This window comes from Jaculus jaculus, chromosome 8, assembly GCF_020740685.1.
Source record: "Jaculus jaculus isolate mJacJac1 chromosome 8, mJacJac1.mat.Y.cur, whole genome shotgun sequence".
NCBI lineage: Eukaryota > Metazoa > Chordata > Mammalia > Rodentia > Dipodidae > Jaculus > Jaculus jaculus.
The window spans coordinates 37903788-37922665 of record NC_059109.1 but is presented as its reverse complement, the minus strand read 5'-3'; the positions used below and the strand labels follow the sequence as shown (position 1 = coordinate 37922665).

The window sequence follows — 18878 nt, the reverse complement described above, 5'->3', positions numbered from 1 at the left end:
TATTAATTTATAGAGCTCTGGATTGTTTGGTCATTTAGCATAAATGCCAAATATTAATTTATTTTGTACTTGTGGCCACCCTATAAGTAGAAACGGTCGCTATTGTTCCAAATAAGAGTATTTTCTTGATTTGTCTCGCCTTTGCTTTTGTTTTAGTTTGGTAGCATCTTATGTGCTTTATGCACATTATAGAGTTGATGCTGAGAGAAAATAACAGGCTTGCCTTTTTTTTTTTCTAATAAACTATATATTTCAGTAATATGGCAAGATTACTTTCAGATGGCTGAGTGGCCCATATGGTTGAGGATTCATCTGAATCCTTCTTACCAATTCCAGTAAGAAGCAGTGGTGTAGTTTCAGAGATTGATGTTTCTTTAAATTGTTGCCCCCACGCCCCCCATCCCTAAATAATTCACTTGCCTATAGATCTGTAGGCTTAGCTCAAATCACTGCACACAGGTGACAAGTGTACAGCTTTGGCCTCCGGGCTGCTATGTTTCATGTGTGGTTCCTGCCCTGCGTTTCTGCCAAAGGAAATTCCATCTCTTGCCTGCCTTCATGTGGTGCCGATAAAGTCCTTCCTGTACATTAGAATTCCTGTTTCCCTTTAAGCAACAGCAGGGTATTGGGAATGATCAGGAAAGGGGAGGAGGAGGAATAAGAGCAGAATATGCTCAGAAAGTAGCACAAGTTCCACCTCCCAGCCTGCCTAGCAGTCCTTCAGAATAATTAGCTCTTCCAAGAAAAGTCACTGCCCAGTCACTTAAAGCTTCCGTGGAAGCTCCAGAGGAAGTCTCAGTTAACTTACTAGACAGCAAATACCCCATATTTGTTTCATTTCAAAAAAAATTGTGTGAATTAAGTATCGATGCTATGGTTAATATTGCAACTGTTGATTATGTACTCTAATTGTTGATATTTTGAGAGGTAGGATAATAAACTTAAAAGATGTAAAGGGTTGTTCCACAGTGGTGACCCCATATTTTGTTAAGGGAGCCATTGGATTTTACTCTAAAATATTCAGTAACAGAAAGCATTGGAGAAATGTGTCCTGATTAAGATAGCAAAGTTAAAGTAGTATTTTAAAATAGTTTCTTCTTTTTCTTATGAGAGAGAAATTGAGGGAGAAAGAGAGAGAGAGAGAGAAGGAGAATTGGTGAACCAGGGCCTTTAGCCACTGTAATCCTGAGCCACCTTTTGCTCACGTGTCACCTTGTGTATCTGGCTTTCATAGGTTATGGGGAGTTGAACCTGGGTCCTTTGGCTTCACAGGCAAGCGCCTTAACCTCTAAGTCATCTCTCCAGCCCTCAAGTAGTTTTTTCTTACATTAAAAATTACCATTACTGCAATTAAATTTGCATATGGTGAGATGTACCCATTTAAAATGTACCTTTCAGTTATTTTTCACAAATATATACGTATATGGAGTTCTGAATCCAGTTCTTAAGCATCTCTCGTCTTTGTACCTATGACTGAACAGAAAGCATACTGTAGCATGGCAGGCACGTGTGGCTAGTTGGGCAAACACTAATGGTACACTTTTTTTTTTTTTTTTTTTTTTTTGGTCTTTCTCTGTGCCTGCACTTGCGGCTCCTCATCTATGGCTGAAATGACAACTGTGGGAAAACTCCTTGGCATCCTGACATCAGAACCCTTCATCTTGGCGAGACCACGATGATGCAACCTCAACCCACTCAGCAGGCACCCCCGGACCCTCCAGTGGGGGTCACGCTTCCCAGAGTGGAGACAACAGCAGTGAGCAAGGTAAAAGGTCAAGCGTGTTCCTCGTGTAAAAGTAGGCATAAGTAAAATAACGCCAGGCTTCTGTGATATCGGCCTCTGTGTAAACAGGAGTGGAGGTCAGGAGTAGAGTCAGCTGTGCTTTAGAAAGACAGTGTTTCCTCTTTCTGTACAGAAAGTTAAAATGAGACATCTAATCTTTAAGTATGAATTACAATAACAATTGATTAGTTCTGCCAATTCTCTTACAAATTTGGTTATCTACACTGGTTTGGTATGTATGAGTGCAGGAAATGATGTGCCTACCTTGTGCTATGAACCAGTAGCTTATGTCTGCTTTAAGAGTTGTCTGTAATTAAAGCAGTTATGCCTTAACAGAACCCAATATGCAGAAATTTGTTCTTCTTAGCTCCAGAGATAATGAAGGTAAATTCATATGGAATCATATTTTGGGAAATGGATTTTGAATTTGTTTGGAGATTGTTTGACCTTGTTTCCATTCAGCTGACATAGTGACTTTTGTCTCACTTCCTAAACATTAGAGTAATCAGAGGGCAAGGGGGACACCAGCTGAAAATGTCAAGGAAGCCTTCTGCAACTGGGGATAAGTTTTCACATTTACAGCTCACCTATTGCACAGAGAGCAATTAGATATTGGTAGGGATGACTCTTCTATGGGTGAAATGATCATTTAAAGGAAGATGCATTATTGAATGTGGTCCAGGAAAGTGTATAGATTTTACTTTTTAATATTTTACATTAGATGGTGTCTGATCTCCTAGGTCTATTTCATCTCTATTATGACTGTGTTTATGGCCACAATATTTAAGCATTAGACAGGCTTCCAAGTAGAGGCCTGTTTAACAGCTTGAGCTGTAGTTATCTATGCCATTTAAAGGGTGTAGTTAATGTAGGCTGAGGAGCTATCCACTTCTAGGTTTCTTGCCAGGGATGTGGGGTTCCTAGATTTCTAGGATGGCCTAGAAAAAAGTGAACTTTCTAGGATACCATTAATTTGTGTATGGATCGAAATTAGGATCTACCTTTTAAACAATTGCAGCTCACCGATGACATACTACCAAATGACCAACTGTGGAAAAACGTAGGAACTGTATATATTTAGGTTTTTACATGTTGGGTTTATTAAACTTGTTGGACTATATGGAAACCAAATTGTAAGATATTTTTTGAAGATAGCTTGTACATAGAGTCAGTGGGTATGCAATGTTATGGCTTAACCACAGTTCTACATCCTAGTAGTTTATACCTAGAAAGCTTCCTGTCACTCCATCCTATCCACCACCCCAAGTTGGGGTGAAATGTATCTATTAATAAAAACGAAATACCCTAAACATCCTAGGAGAGAGGGGAATGGAGAGGCAGACTTAATGGCCTAATGAGGCTATCTTCCAGGACTCCCTGTGTGCAAGGCTCCCTTTGACCTTTCGCTTTGCTCAGGAGCCCAGAGCTTCATTTTTCACATTCTTGCAATTACGTTAACGCTTCAAGCATTTCTGACTCGAGTCAGCTAGCAACACCGGGCATAACTCAACACTGTGAGTTTTTCTCTTCTCTGTACATTCATTAACAGGTCACCGAGGTCCCAACTGAAATTTAAAACTGACTGGTTCTGTTGGGTTACTTGAATTATGACAAGAGGGGTAACAGAAAGGCCCAGAGAGAAAAGGAGGTCTGCAGTAGAGAGAGAAGACCTTGGGCTTTGGAGCAGGGAATAGTTATGGCAACAGGCAAGGCATGAAGTTTTATTCTTTTGGTTAGCCTGTTTTGTTTTGTTTTGGCCAGGAAAGGGAAGAGCTATGAGTCTGGGACATTGGGTGAAACAATACGCTTAGACCTCTGCTGTGGGGAGCTGTACCCCACTTATCCCTTGCTGAAGGATTTGATCCCTGAAGCATTTTGTTCCTTTAATCATATCTCTGTGGGATTAAATATGGACACGGTAGCTTATGTGACTGAGCACTAGGCAGTTCGTATTTTTTTTTTTTTTTACTGTGTTAAAGTTTGAGAGTGAGAGGAAGACATGTTCTTATATCTATAAGATGAAGAGTGTTGGTGCAAGAAGAATTCTTCTACCTGGCCACTGCTCGAGTGTGTAGAGCACATGCATGAGGAGAAGATGGTGTGCTGTGTTTTGCTAGTTTTCAGCGGGCTCTAAACTTTAAGACCAGACTTGAGTGTATTCTGTCCTACTGATGCTCCCATAGTCTCTCAAGCGTGTTTTCAAGATATTTTCATACTTTGTGTCCCACCAAATTGTCCAGAGTAGCTTTCAGTGGGAAAGATTAATTATCTGCTTTAGAGCAAAGTCAACAGAGATACTGACTGAGATCACATATGCTTATCATAGGTTAAATCTCTGGGCTGATGTAGAATGGAAAACCTGGGAGGGAAATTTATGTTCTTTGTATTAACTATGTTATAATGTTTCATTGGAAACTAAGTTTGAAGTTTAGAAGAGTTTTCTTGCTTCTTCAGAATTTATTAGCACAACAGGCATATGGAAAACTGTAAAATGATTCAATTTCAAAACAAATTATGATAAACAGAAGAAATGGGGATGAATTGTACTAAATACAATGTTTTCATACACATTTTAAATTAAACTTTAATAGCCATATGCTATAAAACAATACATGCATTTATGTTGCTTTATGCTTTTTTGTGAATACTTTTGCTATAATGATTCATACATATCTTTACTTTGGAGCCTAAAATCACCTCGTTTTATGACCTGATAGTGAAAGAGCGACAGTTACGCAGGTGAAAGTTCACCTGGTCCTCTGTGTTTGTGCAGCAAACCAAAAGGAGAAAAAAAAAAATTAAAATATTGTAAGAAATCAAGTTGGTAAAATGTAAAACCTGACTTTGTTATATCTTTCCTGCAGCACATGCCTACCAGTCAACTATGTAAATATGAAGCAGACTTTTCATTCACTCAGATTTCTCTTGCTAAAAGCAGCCAAAGGGAGGGTGTTTGTCTTGTTAGTCACATTAGAATGAGGAAGGAAATCTGGTTTTTCAGGGATAGAATGAGGGTGCAGACTCCAGGCTCTGGGGGAAGTAACTGGCCCTCTTTGTGTCCGACTTCCCATCAGTAAAATGGGGCTTGATAATAAGGCTTGGGGTCCCTAATTCTGTACCTGCTGAGTCAAAAGCTGCTTTGTACTTCATTGTGTATTTTGCCAGAGTAAAGACCAGGAAGCTGCCTCCTTGTTCCTCCAGCACTTTTGAGAGCCTTAGATGAAAGGCACAATATATGTACAAAGTATTATTATTATTGATGGGTTTGTGTAACTCCCATTAACGCTGATGGGAGTTATGCATGCGAATTGGCAAGAGAATAGACCCCTCAGTGTTTAGAGCACATGAAATTTACATTTTTTCCAGTGCTGTAATTGAGATGTTGACAAATTGGAGAATATTGATGAGCCTTTGTTTTAAGTATTTCGTGCCAAGTTTGTTTTATTTTTCCTGGTTTGAACAATGGTGTGGGTTCAGCAGCCATGAATAAAAAGGGTAGAGTAAAGATAATTTTGTATTTCAATATTTTGATGTGCCAATATGAAATAAATTGTCTTAGGCAAATGGAATATGCTGTTTTAATCATTAGCTATGCATGAAAGAAAAATTGATGTTGACATCTTTGCTGTAAAATCGTTGTAATGGGGCCTTCCTTACAATTCATTTTTGTAAAATTCATTTTGTACATTTTGCAGCAATTGAACAATCCCTGCACTGTGAATAGGCAGGATTCCCAGAAATACCGAGACAGTTGGCCCAGTAACTGCTGAGCTCACACTGCACACCACACACACGTTAACCATGTTGTTGCCAGACCCAGATTAACCTAAATCCATGCACACTCTAGCATGTCTGTGTCTAATCGCTCGGGGCGCAGGGCCTACGACTCAGTGTGGTTCCCCTCTACTTTGCTGCCAGACCCCTTCATTGATGTTCCCACCTATGGTCCAGGCAACAAGGCTAGAATCCTACAGCTATATATTCATTTAGTTATTAAACAGCTCTGTAGTAATCATGGTGTTGAAATCTCCAAATAGCCCTTTAGTCATGAATGAAAGTGCTTAGAGTTAAGCAAATGTCTAAAATATCATTGCACTTTTTACAATATAGATTATAGTTATAAAATAGCATTTTCCCCACCAAAATATTCCAGTTATGTATTTAAAGGAGGAAATAGGGAGGCGGACACTGCTTATTGTAGGCCCTGAATATGTTCTGCTGGGGTTTCTTCTTCAGTCTAGGAAAATTCTGTCACAGGAATGTTTTCATAGTGGCGGCAATCTCTTTAAAATAACCCTAAATACAACATGACAGATGCCATCTGCCATAATCTTTTGCTAGTTGCTTTTAACTTTGATTTTTCCTAGAGTTAAGTTCATCTTAAACTGGTCACTTACTGTTACGATAAATACAGTAGCATTCCTTTTCTTTCCTGTCCTCCCAACTGTATCAAAAATTTCTCTGAAAATGTACTTGATAATTGCACATGACCAGAGAAGAAGCTGATACATATGGCATAATAATATCGCATTTCCCTTCTCCCTCAACCCCAAATTAAATAAAAAGAATGCCATACTTCAAGCATTAGCAGACACCCAAACCATGTCTATTAATTTCCTTAGGATTTTTTTAAGAGTGATCACTATTAGAAATAAAATTAAACTCTTCTAATAAATAAATGCTCTAGGAACATGTAATGGTTGCCCATAAATGCTTAAGAGCTTTCTATAATTGCTGTTAATTTTGAGTAATTTCTTCCTATATGTATCAACTTACTTGAAAAACCCAGAGTTAGGATTTCTAGATTTTTTTTTTTAAACTTAGTCATGTAAAGGGATGTCTCCTGATGCCAGTTAGAGTTTAATTTAGAGTAGTAATTAAACTTGAATACTGCCTCATAAACAAAAGATAAACAATAAACCAGCCACGTTCCCTGCTGTTTCATAGCTTTCTTTCCCAGATGTTTTAGCCTGATAATTTTTACACAGTGAACTACCTAACATGGAGTTTTGTGGACAGAGATAGAAATGTGTTTTCTTTTTTCTTTCCTTTTTTTTTCCTCTCGCCTTTGGTAATCCCCCCCTACCCGCCCCACCCCGCCAAACATCCCTGAAAGCAAAATGCAGGGAATTTTCCATTATTTATATTTTTAAATATTCTAATAAAATGCATACTTCCTGCAGATGTGTTCAATCAATAATTATAGTTCTTTCTCTTAGGTATAGCTTATTAATTCCTTCTCCAAACTGATCTGGTCATGAATGCCTTCCATGCATCATATTTTCATTTAAGTAAGATCTGGATAACAAGTCAAGAAAAGACAGGCATTGACAATGGAGAATCTTGCTTTTACTTAGACATCCCCACCCTTTACCAGAGCTATGGTGTGGCTGTACCCATCCCTGAGCTACCAGGGTGTCTCTGTCCAGTTCTGGATCCTTCTACTGTCAGCCATGATCTTTGTAATAATTGTCAGGTACGACGAGTGGGCCGTTCAATGCAGGAGCCATGTTATTTTCGCTGGGTGGGGTAATTACTGAAAGCTGAGAATAGCTGCACTAAAGACACAGGGATACTTTCATGATCCCATTAGCATAAGAGTGGGTAAATTATTCATGCCAAGTGAGGATTCTATGGGGAAAAGTATAGTTAATGCACAGAGTTTTTAAATGTATCCCTTTCTGCTCTGAGACTAAATTCTTGTTGGAATCCGTTCTCAGACATTTACGGGAAAGCTCTGGTGGCGTGTTAGACGCCGTTCATCTCTTGCTGCTTGCGGTGCTCTCAATGGAGACCAGCTGGCAAAGATCCAAAAGGTGATTAAACAAAATGATCAGCTCTTGCTGCTGCGTTACATGTCCAATACTCTGGATTAAAAAACATGACCCACGACAGTCAAGCGAACGTCACGCCACTCCCCCTCCCCACTCCGTAGAAGAATTCAGATGGCCCACAAATGTGTGTGCCATCTTTGTGTCCTTATGGCCCATAATCCTGAGCAGGTTGTGCAAATGGCTCTTTCTGTAGCACTATCTGTTCCAGCAGCATAGAAGCATTTCATATTAATTGGGTCAGTCTAATATTCATATTGACATGGGGAAAATTACTAAAATGTATTCTTATAGCAGACAGTGAGTGTGTGTACTTTCTGACATGAGGGGAGTGAAGGCTGACAACTGGCTTGTGCGACTGATTAATTTTTCCTGAAACTGGAGAAAAATCAAGGCATGAAAAACTGTCATTCTCTGAAAACAGTGCACAACCCTTTCAAACTAAACAAATTGGATTGGGTGGGGGCTTTCAGGGTAGGGGAGTGTGTGGAAATGAGCTGTGGTGTTAACGCCATAATCAGGCCTGAATTTACAGTGCCATTCCGAAGAGCCCTCCCTCCCTCCCCATAAACAAGCTGATAATCACAGGGAAGCTGACTTCCAATTAGCTTTTCCTTCCCTCACACAGATCCCTGGGTCTGTGTGTCCTCCTTAAGCTTGGCTATGTCACTACCGGCTTGATACCGCTCACATCAAATTGAAAGTTTGGAAATAAAATGCTTTATTATGAGGAAATCCTACTAATAAGCAAGGTAAATTCAACCAATCATTTCATGACTGAGTTAAGGTAAAAAAATGCCAAGAATTGTGACTAAGGGACAGATGTATCATATCTTTGGGGGCTGGCACCAAATGCCAAGTCGAAATATAAATTGAACAAACCAGAGATTGTGAGGAAGTGATTAAAGAAATATTGAGATGAAATTTTGGAATGAATTATATATGTATATTTATAACAATGCTGGCGGATTGCTTACAAGTCTCATTTGCATATGCCTGTTCTGTGATTTTATTAAGGGACCATTGAAAGAATGTTAGTTAAGGCATTCCCCCTCCGAGATCATGGCTGACCACTTACTATCACACAAATTGTCTAGGACTGATAGCACAAGGTGAATTTTAGTGCAACTGTCAAGAGGAGCTAAAGAATAAATCAGAGAAGGGAAAAATTCTTAAAAGACACTTGAACACATCATCATTCTCTTTCTAAGGAAGAGCAAAGCAGTAGGTAAGAAACACAGAGGGCCAGAGTGCTCCGGGAGAGGAAGAGAGGTCCCCCAAGAGTCTGAGCTGTGTGGCAGATGAAAGGGACGTGAATAGCCTTGGGGGTCTTAAGGCTATTATAGGGCAACTCATGCTCTGTTATCATGCTGATTTTTCAATTGATTTTTGGCTGAGCAGTACTTGTTGAAGCCCTCCAGAGCATCAAACACTGCCTTATGGTACTATACATTGTAATACATGTGTTCTATTTTTTCTTCATTGTCTTTGCCTGGCTTTGGAAGAATAGTCTGCAAAGACGCCATGGTATATACCCCTACCCCTTTTTTATCTGTTCTATTTCTACCTGAAGGGCAATTCTTGCAATTGTTACTGGGTTTTGTTTGTTTGTTTGCTGGGGAAATACTGGTAGAAGGTCTTTTTATTCATCTTCACATGATGACATCTGTTTTTAATTTGGTTTTGATAAATGTTCTTTATGTCACAGCAGACAATGATTTAGACCACTTCAATTTACTAAAATCTATCCCTGTGTAATCTTGAGCTACTCACTACCTTCCTCCTTCCTTCTTTCCTTCCTTCCTTCCATTTATTTCTTTTCTTTTGAGGTATGGCCTCACTCTAACCCAGGCTGTCCTTGAACTCATGGCACTCTTCCTACCTCAGCTTCCCAGAATGCTGAGATTATAGACATGTGAGCCACCTCATTAGGTGGCTCATGACCTTGCTAATGACCAATAAGAAAGCAACTATAGGCTTTCATTGAAATCTAGTTCTTCATTAAAAGGGAAATGGATTGCTTTAGTAACCTTCTTGTGCAGTGAGAAGGTCCCAGGGTTCCAGGAAAGCAGAGCTTTTGCAAAGGACAACCATGGAAGCAGACCTAGAGGAGGTGTGACATTGCCTGTCTCCTATTTGAGGAGTTTTTACTGATGAAAATCAAACTCTAATTTCATCTCCCCCTATGAAGTCTTCCCAATTTACCCAAGTGTGAGATCGCTGTTTCCTTCTCTATACTCATGTGCACTTAGGCCTCTTTATAACATTTTCACATGATGTTGTGATGATAGTATATTCCTGGTCTTCCATCCAGCTTTTCCCATGGAGTGTTCCCTCTTAGAGCAGTCCAACATTAAGAAATCTACTTTTGAATCTATAAATATAACTCATAGTACACATTATTTAATTAATTTATTTATTTTGGGTTTTTGAAGTAGGGTCTTAGTCTAGCCCAAGATGACTTGGAATTTACTATGTAGTCTCAGGGTAGCCTAGAACTCATGGCGATCCTCCTACCTCTGCCTCCTGAGTGCTGGGATTAAAGGCATGTGCCACCATGCCTGGCCCTGATTTTTCTTTTTTTTGTTGTTTATTTTTATTTATTTATTTGAAAGCAGCAGACAGAGAAAGAGGCAGATAGAAAGAGAGAGAATGAACACACCAGGGCCTCCAGCCACTGCAAATGAACTCCAGACATGTGCACCCCCTTGTACATATTGCTAACGTGGGTCCAGCCTCAAACTGGGGTCCTTAGGCTTCATAAGCAAGCACTTAACCGCTAAGCCATCTCTCCAGCCCTTATTTTTCTTTTTAAGATGAACAAATTGATGAAAAATTTGTGGCTATTGACTCTCTGATGGGTGGATGGGCATAAATGTGCTATTTGGAATATTTTTTTTACACATCTATTAAAGTCCTACTATACCCAAAGGGATTTTTCATTAATATTTTGTTGCATCCATTACTTCCAATAACAGACCCATCCACTCAAACTTAAAATTATCTGGGATATAAGTAGGTTCTTAGTTTTAAATTTATCTCATTTGTTGTTTAATTTTGCCTCAAATGTGGGGTCAGAACTTGGAGAAAGGATTACATTTCATTATGTTATCTGTTCAAGAGTGTATAGAGGTATGTATGTCTTTATATGTAATGGTTGGATCTAATTAGGAAAATTGCTTAATGTGGCAAATATTTCCCATGCTGGCCTTGGTTCATTTTGCTTGTACTTTCTTGTTTAAGATAGGATTGACCTTGAGAGATAGCATTGGTTTTTACACACAGGTAAAGGAGGCTGGAAGTAATTTGTGAGGACTCAGAGGTTTCTGTTGATTTCCTGCATATGTCCTCCAGTTTTCATAAATTGCTTTGAGGAAAGTATAATTATTTTGGTGATGTAAACCAATCTTAGTAGTCAGTCCTCTACATTTGCATAGGTTTCTGTCAAGGGTCTTGCACTGTGGCTTAGGAGCCCTGTGCTCTAAGATCATGGTTGCACTGAAAAGGGCCAGATCCAGGAGACAAACATGGGTTCAAGCAAGCACCTTTAACTTCTGAGCCATCTTCCCAGCCCCTGACATGGACTCAAATCCAAATTTGAGCCAGTGTTTGCCTCTTTCAGTTTCTCTATCTGCAAAGTGGAAGGAAAGCTTCCCACTGTCAAGGTTGACCAGAAGGTTACATTAAACGAGATTCCATGTGTGAAGCATGTAACGTTACCTGGAGATGGCAACTCTAAGATCCTTTATTCTTCCTTTCCTCCATCCTGTGCTGACACTAATTAGCTGTATGACCTTGGATGTGTCCCATAATCTTTTGGGACTTTTGCTCACCTGTAAAATAAGACTGATCCCATGGTCTGGAAAATTCAAGCTCCAGGAAGCTTTTGTTTACATTCATAGGGCTTTCCCTCACACAATCAAGGCAGGCTATATGTTTGTCGTCAAAAAAAAAAAACATACACATTTTATGTTCTTAATTTATGATATGTAGTGAGATAATATTTTTTATTTCTTGTTTGGGGCTTAAGAAAGATTTTTTTTTTCCTTCTTAATTTGTCAAGAAACTAGGCATCAGAGTTTATTTTCTGACGAAGGAAGAATGACACAGTTCATACGTAGGGCATCTTAGGTACTCTTAGCACCAGCAGACTGTTTTGTTTGCTACAAAAGGGACATTTATAAACAGAAGCAACTTTCCCATTATCTTTCAAACATCTGGAACTCTGTTGTACTTTGTCTACTTCACAGCTGGAACAATAACTGATAACGATTACAAAGGGTCAGACTCTACTCTCTCCTACAACCTATTCCGAATCATTCCAGAAACTTTAAGTAATGATCTGGAAACTTTCACAATTGAATGCATTCATCTGAATGTAATTTAAAAACTGTTAATTTATATGGATATAGCAATGATCACCTGAAGTCCAGAGCTTCTTAACGTTTTTGTACTCATGGCCACTTTTCATCTGAGACATATTTTTGTGACCCCAAGTATGTAGGTATATAAAATGTGTGCGAATCAAACATTTATTGACAATAACTCACGAAGAAGCTTCACCATCTAAAAGAAGCAAACTTGCATACTGACAGATTCATGTACTTACTTATTTTTAAATAAAGAATTAAATCTTGGGCTGAAGAGATGGCTTAGTAGTTTAGGCACTTGCCTACAAAGCTAAAGGATCCAGGTTCAATCCCCCAGTTATGTGTTTGCAGTGGCTGAAGCCCCTGGTGCACCCATTCTATCTCTCTCTCTCGATTTGCGTCTTTCTTTCTCTCTCAAATAAAATAAGGAATAAAAAATTATTTATATATATATATATATATATATATATATATATATATATATATATTTAAACAAAAAGAAGAGTTAAATCTTGCTAGATGTGGTGGTGCATGCTTTTAATCCCAGCACTTGGTAAGCAGAGGTAGAGGATTGCTGTGAGTTCAAAGCCAGCCTGAGACTACATAGTGAATTCTAGGACAGCCTGGCCTAGAGCAAGACTCTTCCTTGAAAATCCAAAATCCAAAAAACAACAAAATAGCAAGCAACAACAACAAAAAAAAAAAAGAACTAAATCTTGACTGAATATTTAATGCTGCAAGATGAAAAGCTTTTTCAATGTTTTTCAGAGTTGACTGATCTTTAGATTTTATAACAACCAATATGAAGATTATTGATTCACATAAATGCATAGTACAAAATGGCAGAAATTTAGGGCCATTGCAGAAATTGCTGGAAATTGTATTCTATTCCCAAGCTCAAACTGAGTGATTTCTTTTTCTCTCCGTACTGGGGCTAGAACTCAGGATAGCTAGCTTCTCTCCACTTTGCTTATGGAGAAACAGAAGCTAGAAAACATTTGATCATTTTACCACTAAGCTACACCCACAATCTCATTTTTCTTTTTTAATTAAAGTCAAATCAGCCACTCGAAAGCATTTTTAAAAAACTAAACATTTTGGACTGGAAAGATGGCTTAGTGGTTAAGGTGCTTGCCTGTGAACCTAAAAGACTCATATTTAACTCTCCAGGTCCCACATAAGACAGTTGCACAAGGTGACGTAAGTGTGCAAGGTTGCACATGCACACAAGGTGGCACGTGCTTCTGGCGTTCAAGTACAGTGGCTGGAGGCCCTGGCATGCCAAGTTTTTCTTTTTCTCTCTCTCATTAAAAAAAAAAAAAAAAAAAAAAAAAAAAAAGTCCATTCTGTTGGGCTTGCCTCACAAAATGTTTGTTTGGGCTGGAGAGATGGCTTAGCAGTTAAGTGCTTGCCTGTGAAGCCTAAGGACCCCGGTTCGAGGCTTAATTCTCCAGGACCCATGTTAGCCGGATGCACAAGGGGGCGCACGCATCTGGAGTTCGTTTGCAGTGGCTGGAAGCCCTGGTGCGCCCATTCTCTCTCTCTCTCTCTCTCTCTCTCTCTCTCTCTCTCTCTCTCTCTGCCTCTTTCTCTCTCTGTCACTCTCAAATAAATAAATAAAAATGAACAAATTTTTTTAAAATGTTTGTTTGTTTTTCTTAGAAAACACACAAAGAAGCAAACATTTTAACACAATCCCATCCAAAGATATACTATATTGAGACTTAAATGCTGAGGAATGATCATAGGGAAACGTGAAGCCTTTGTTTTCCATAATTAAACAATTATGTTTCAAGGAAAGCAGAAAACTTTGTATGTATATGTAGTACAACGCTAAAGGCATTACAGTTCATCACGTACCATAGTCCCAGATCTGAGCTGAGGTGTTGGGTGGTGACAGCATGTGCAGGACAAAGTGCACCAAGGGCACAGCGAAGTCACACAATGCAATACAGGTGGGTAATGTTAGACACACTGGATTCACTGACAGTTCCATTGTGAATTAGTGTTTTGGTTGTTGCATGTTCGGAAACCTTTTACGATTGCCAAATTTCTTTGTGACTCTCTCATTTCATTATGTGACCCTATATGGGATTGTGGCCCACAGGTTGAGAAGCCATGTTCTAGTCAACAGACTACGTACTTAATATGAGTACTTACTTATTCCTTAACCCTTCATCCCATGCAGAGCTGTTACTGTTCCCTCAAAATCAAGTTTTTTTTTTTTTTTTTAAGCTTTACAAAAGTACACTAGGGGTGTAAAATTTCATGTTTCTTCTTCCAACTAACATTTGTAACAAATGCCATCCACTAAAATAAAACTTCCAAAATTTCTATGTACCAAATGTGAGTGAGGAGGGAAGTTTATAAGTCATTGATTGCTGGAAACTTGTGAATTACACCTCATGGCTCTCTTTTGACAAAAAGCCACGTGTGGAGGTTGTACAGTATTCTCTCTATATCTTGTGACCTAACCTAGGTGTATGCTCTTTAAATTCAGGGCAAAGATTGTTATCAAACTCGGGATAGGAAAATACAGAAATCACACGGGTTCTCTCTGTAGCTCACTATCTCCAGGAAACTTGGAGGGGGCAAAATCGTGGGTGCTTGAATAACTCACGTGTGGCACATCTTTATTCATCCGGGGGACGAGCTCACAGGTTGAAGAAGGTGTGCTGATGTGGGAGGAAGGCTGTATAGGAAGAATGACAGTTTTCAAAGTAGGTGGATCCAAACTGTCCTTTGCTCCTGTGCTCTAAGCAGCCCTTCCTCTGTAAGAGAGTAATGATAACTGCCTCATAGGGAAGTTATTACATTCTTTTTTTTTAAATTATTTATTTATTTATTTGAAAGCGACAGACACAGAGAGAAAGACAGAGGGAGAGAGAGAGAATGGGCGCGCCAGGGCTTCCAGCCTCTGCAAACGAACTCCAGACGCGTGCGCCCCCTTGTGCATCTGGCTAACGTGGGACCTGGGGAACCGAGCCTTGAACTGGGGTCCTTAGGCTTCACAGGCAAGCACTTAACTGCTAAGCCATCTCTCCAGCCCAGTTATTACATTCTTGATAGACATTGGCTTTGAAAAAATTCCATCCTGAGAACTAATGATGAAACCGAAAGAATATTTTATTCACTCAGTTGCTGACCAAAAACTCAGTGTCAACCACTGTCCTCTGTGCTAGGGATAGAAAAGCAAATAAGATGTCTTTCTTTTACTCAGAAAGACTATTCTGCTCATCAAGTGACTCAGAGTGTATGTATCCCCCTGGTAGTACCTTCTGCATGCAGGAAGTAGAGTACTTGGAAAGGGGACTGTTTAACACCATATGAACTGCCTGTGGAAAGCTTCACAGGATGGGAGCCTGACTGATGGTCTTCAGTGAGTATTTTCAGATGGACAGGATAGGGAAGGTGTGGAGAGCAGCTGGCTAGCCAGTGTATAGGCCCGGGAATGTGAAGCTATGTGTATGCATGGAGCAATAGCCAGACTGACATAGCTATTAGTGTGAGATTGTACATGGAGAAAGAGGGGCCAGAGGGAGGACCAAGTGCAGTCTACTGACCACCCTCACAAGCTGTGCTGAATTCTGTGGAGCATTGCTTCCCGAACTTCCCGTCTGAAACGAAGCTCACATTAGGCATGTGAATACAGAACACAGATATCTAAAATCGGGATTTTTTTTTTTTTTTCCAGGAGAAGCCTTGGGTCTCTGAAATTTTAATCAAGGAAGCTCTGCTCAGGGATAAGGGCAGCCCATTGAGGAAATTTAAGCCACAGTAGGCTATGGTGAAATTTATATTTAAAAATGTAACTCTTGTAGAATATGAAGATTACACATGAGGAAAGAATCATTAGCAGAGGGTAACAGGGGTAGTGGTCTCAAGTCCAGAGGAGAGTGGAGCATCAAGCCAGTGGCAGTAGCAATGGAGGAGAGAGACCTCATCAAGAGGTCGCTGTGAAAGGAAGAGTAGAAGACAGAGTCCAGAGTGACATATGGGGTTCTCTTCCGGGGGAAGGACCAGACATCACAGGACAGTTCACTTTTTTCCCTGCCATGAATTCTTCAGTTGTGCCCTTCTATCAACAAGGTAGGCTCCTCTTGCACATGCAAAGTTGCTGGTGTGGAAATGTTTGGTGCATGTTGGGTGAGGACTGGTTCTTTGTGGGCCACACTGTACTTGTGGGCAATATAGCATAGGGGTTAAAAACATGGCCTGTGGCATTAGCCAACCTGCCATTAAGTCCTCACACCTGCTACTTGTCATGGGCAAGTCTCCCAAGCTCTAATCAGATAGAAAAATGAGAGAAATAAATGATAACTGACTTAATAGATTTGAGGTGTAGGGCTTATAAGATATTATTTATGTAGAATGACAATGATTTTGTCTTTAGTCCATACTAAGTAAACATGAAACTTTTTTTTAGTTTGCAATTTTTAAAACTTTATTTATTTATTTATTTATTTATTTGTGTGTGTGAGAGAGAGAGAGAGAAAGAAAGAGAGAGAGAGAGAGAGAGAGAGCGGCAGATAGAGGGAGAGAGAGAATGGGCTCACCAGGGCCTCCAGCCACTGCAAAGGAACTCCAGATGCATATGCCCCCTTGTGCATCTAGCTTACTTGGGTCCTGGGGAATCAAACCAAGGTCCTTTGGCTTTGCAGGCAAACGCCTTAACCACTAAGCCATCTCTCCAGCCCTACAAATTGCAAAAACTGTCCTCAGAGAACTGAGATCATGATGAGGATTCTATAACTAAAATCTCACATTTATACTAAAGAAAAGGAAATTATGGACTGTTAGGTTGGTGAAACCCAGACCTGAGCCCAGCTCCCCCTTGGAGCAATTCCTTTTCTCTGACTCGCCATTGAACACTCCCCCAGTCTTTCCTGTGACGCATCAGGTTGTCCTCGTGCTGCTTGTTTACTGTTCAGCTTGACTGTAAGATTCGTGAGGACCGCTTCTGCATTTGGGGGAGCTCCTTCCTCCTCACCCTTCATTGTGCTGTGATGATATAGGGGCCTCAATAATGATAATTTTTACTGAAAAAGGAATTGGGTCCGTATTGTGTAGGGCATTGAAAAGCAGGCTGGGGAATTAGTTCTTGGTTTGGTAGGGAATAGGGACCATTGAAGATTTGTGAATGGGAGCAGTGACATAATCGCCTTCCTTTTGAATGCCAATGGCCAGTTCTCCACTGTGTCTTCCCTGGTCAAAATAGCAGATCCGTAGGCTTCCCTGGAATACTGTGGATGTTCTTTGGAGTGAAGAAACAAGTTAAAAAAAAAAAAAAAAAAGAAGGAAAGAATGAAGGGAGGGGGAGGGAAAGAAAAGCTTTGGCATTCTCTCTGAAGTAACCTAAGCTCTTAAATTATTGTAATTCTCAAAAGTCCCATGTTCTTCATACCATCTAGGAATTTGTATCCAAGGACAGTTTTGTGAATTTTTATAGCTTTGTAATTATTAACACCTGGAAATGACTCAATGGGATAGAGTAAATAGATCATCCTCAGTATTTGAAAAAAAAAATTACGGTTCCCATGATATTTAACTATGCATTACATTAAAAAAAGAACTTTGTGGTTAGATTGAAACCTGGGCTAAAGCTGGGTTTCCTCTTGTGTAGGAATTTTCAGATCCCCTGATTTGCTAATGTACATTTTAAGTCTGTAGTGGTTAGAGACACAGAGCTTTCCAGACCCATTTAACCATTAAGACAGGTTTTTCCATTACCTCTGAGGGCCCACCTCCCTCAGAACACTCTGGAAAACACTGTCCTCAAGTCTGCTTCTATCACCTAAGTCCATTCAATTAATATCCCAGGTCGTATGCTTGCATGTTGGATTTAAGAGGTGGGTCAGCATGAGCTCAGGATCAATTTTCAATTGTGTGAAGAGCAATTTCCTCTACGGTTAGAAGGCTCCTCTTTGTGTGAAAGAGGACTTTCGCTCCTCTAATACAGAACACGTTCCCATCTCAGATATCCTTGTGCTTATACTTGGTGTATCCTACAGTGTACCTTGAATCCATCTTGGGTATTGCATCCAAACAAAGCATTTCTGATTATATCCTGAAAATGAAGAAATGAGACCCCAGCAGACTTATTCCTGACATGAACTGAACTAACACCTAGCTAGACACACAGTACAGAATGCACTTTTCCTTATCAAAGGCAAACTGGTTTCTGATTGTCCACTGAGATTGAGGCTAGCCAGATATCCACAGAGGAGGGGAAATAATGCTTGTATGTTTCAGAGTTGGTTGACTGGACCCTGGTTGCTTGATGTGGTGAGCAATGTACTGGCTACTGGAGCTGTCTGTTAGGAAACAGCTGCCAAACCCCAACCTCTGTACAGCTCGCTGTCCTAGGCCTTCAATTTAGTAAGCACTTTTACTAGCAATACCTTTTCCCTGACTCTTCTTGTTGGAGGAACCTGGCAGGCATGTATCATGTTCAGGGGCATCCACAATGTCTAGAATGTTCCTCTCTCTCTCATTGAGTGGTGGAAGTCTTTCTGAATCCATGTTTTGCATTCTTGAGTGATATGGGGTCAGATTACCCACTTAAACATTAGGTTGGACATGTCTTGTTTATGTAGCTTGAGCAAATGAGCAAGAAGAGGCTTAGGGTACAACTGAAAGAAAAACCCAAATTTATTCTTGTTTGTCAATATTTTTCTCTAAAAGATTCTGAATACTACGTAGCAAATTTAGCTCAAAACATTATAGCACTTGCAGGTCATGAATGTAGCTTGGTGGCAAAGTGGTTGCCTATGATGTACAGCGGCCTAGGTTCAATCCTCAGCACTGCAGACACAAAAGGAAAAAGAAAATTGAAAGGTATGTGTTTACATAACACACCCACACATGATTTCTTCCACCTTATTTCCTTGAGAC

The 18878-nt window shown here is 39.8% G+C and overlaps 1 protein-coding gene across 8 annotated transcripts in view; it reads left to right on the top strand.

Moving 5' to 3' along the window:
* Positions 1-18878, top strand: part of Meis2 (Meis homeobox 2) — a 228408-nt gene that overhangs the window by 14451 nt on the left and 195079 nt on the right. For all 8 annotated transcript variants that reach the window (XM_004668193.2, XM_004668192.2, XM_045156332.1 and 5 more), the window contains exon 7: positions 1651-1765. In XM_004668193.2, the coding sequence (XP_004668250.1) occupies positions 1651-1765 (115 nt within the window). The remainder of the gene's footprint in view (positions 1-1650; positions 1766-18878) is intronic.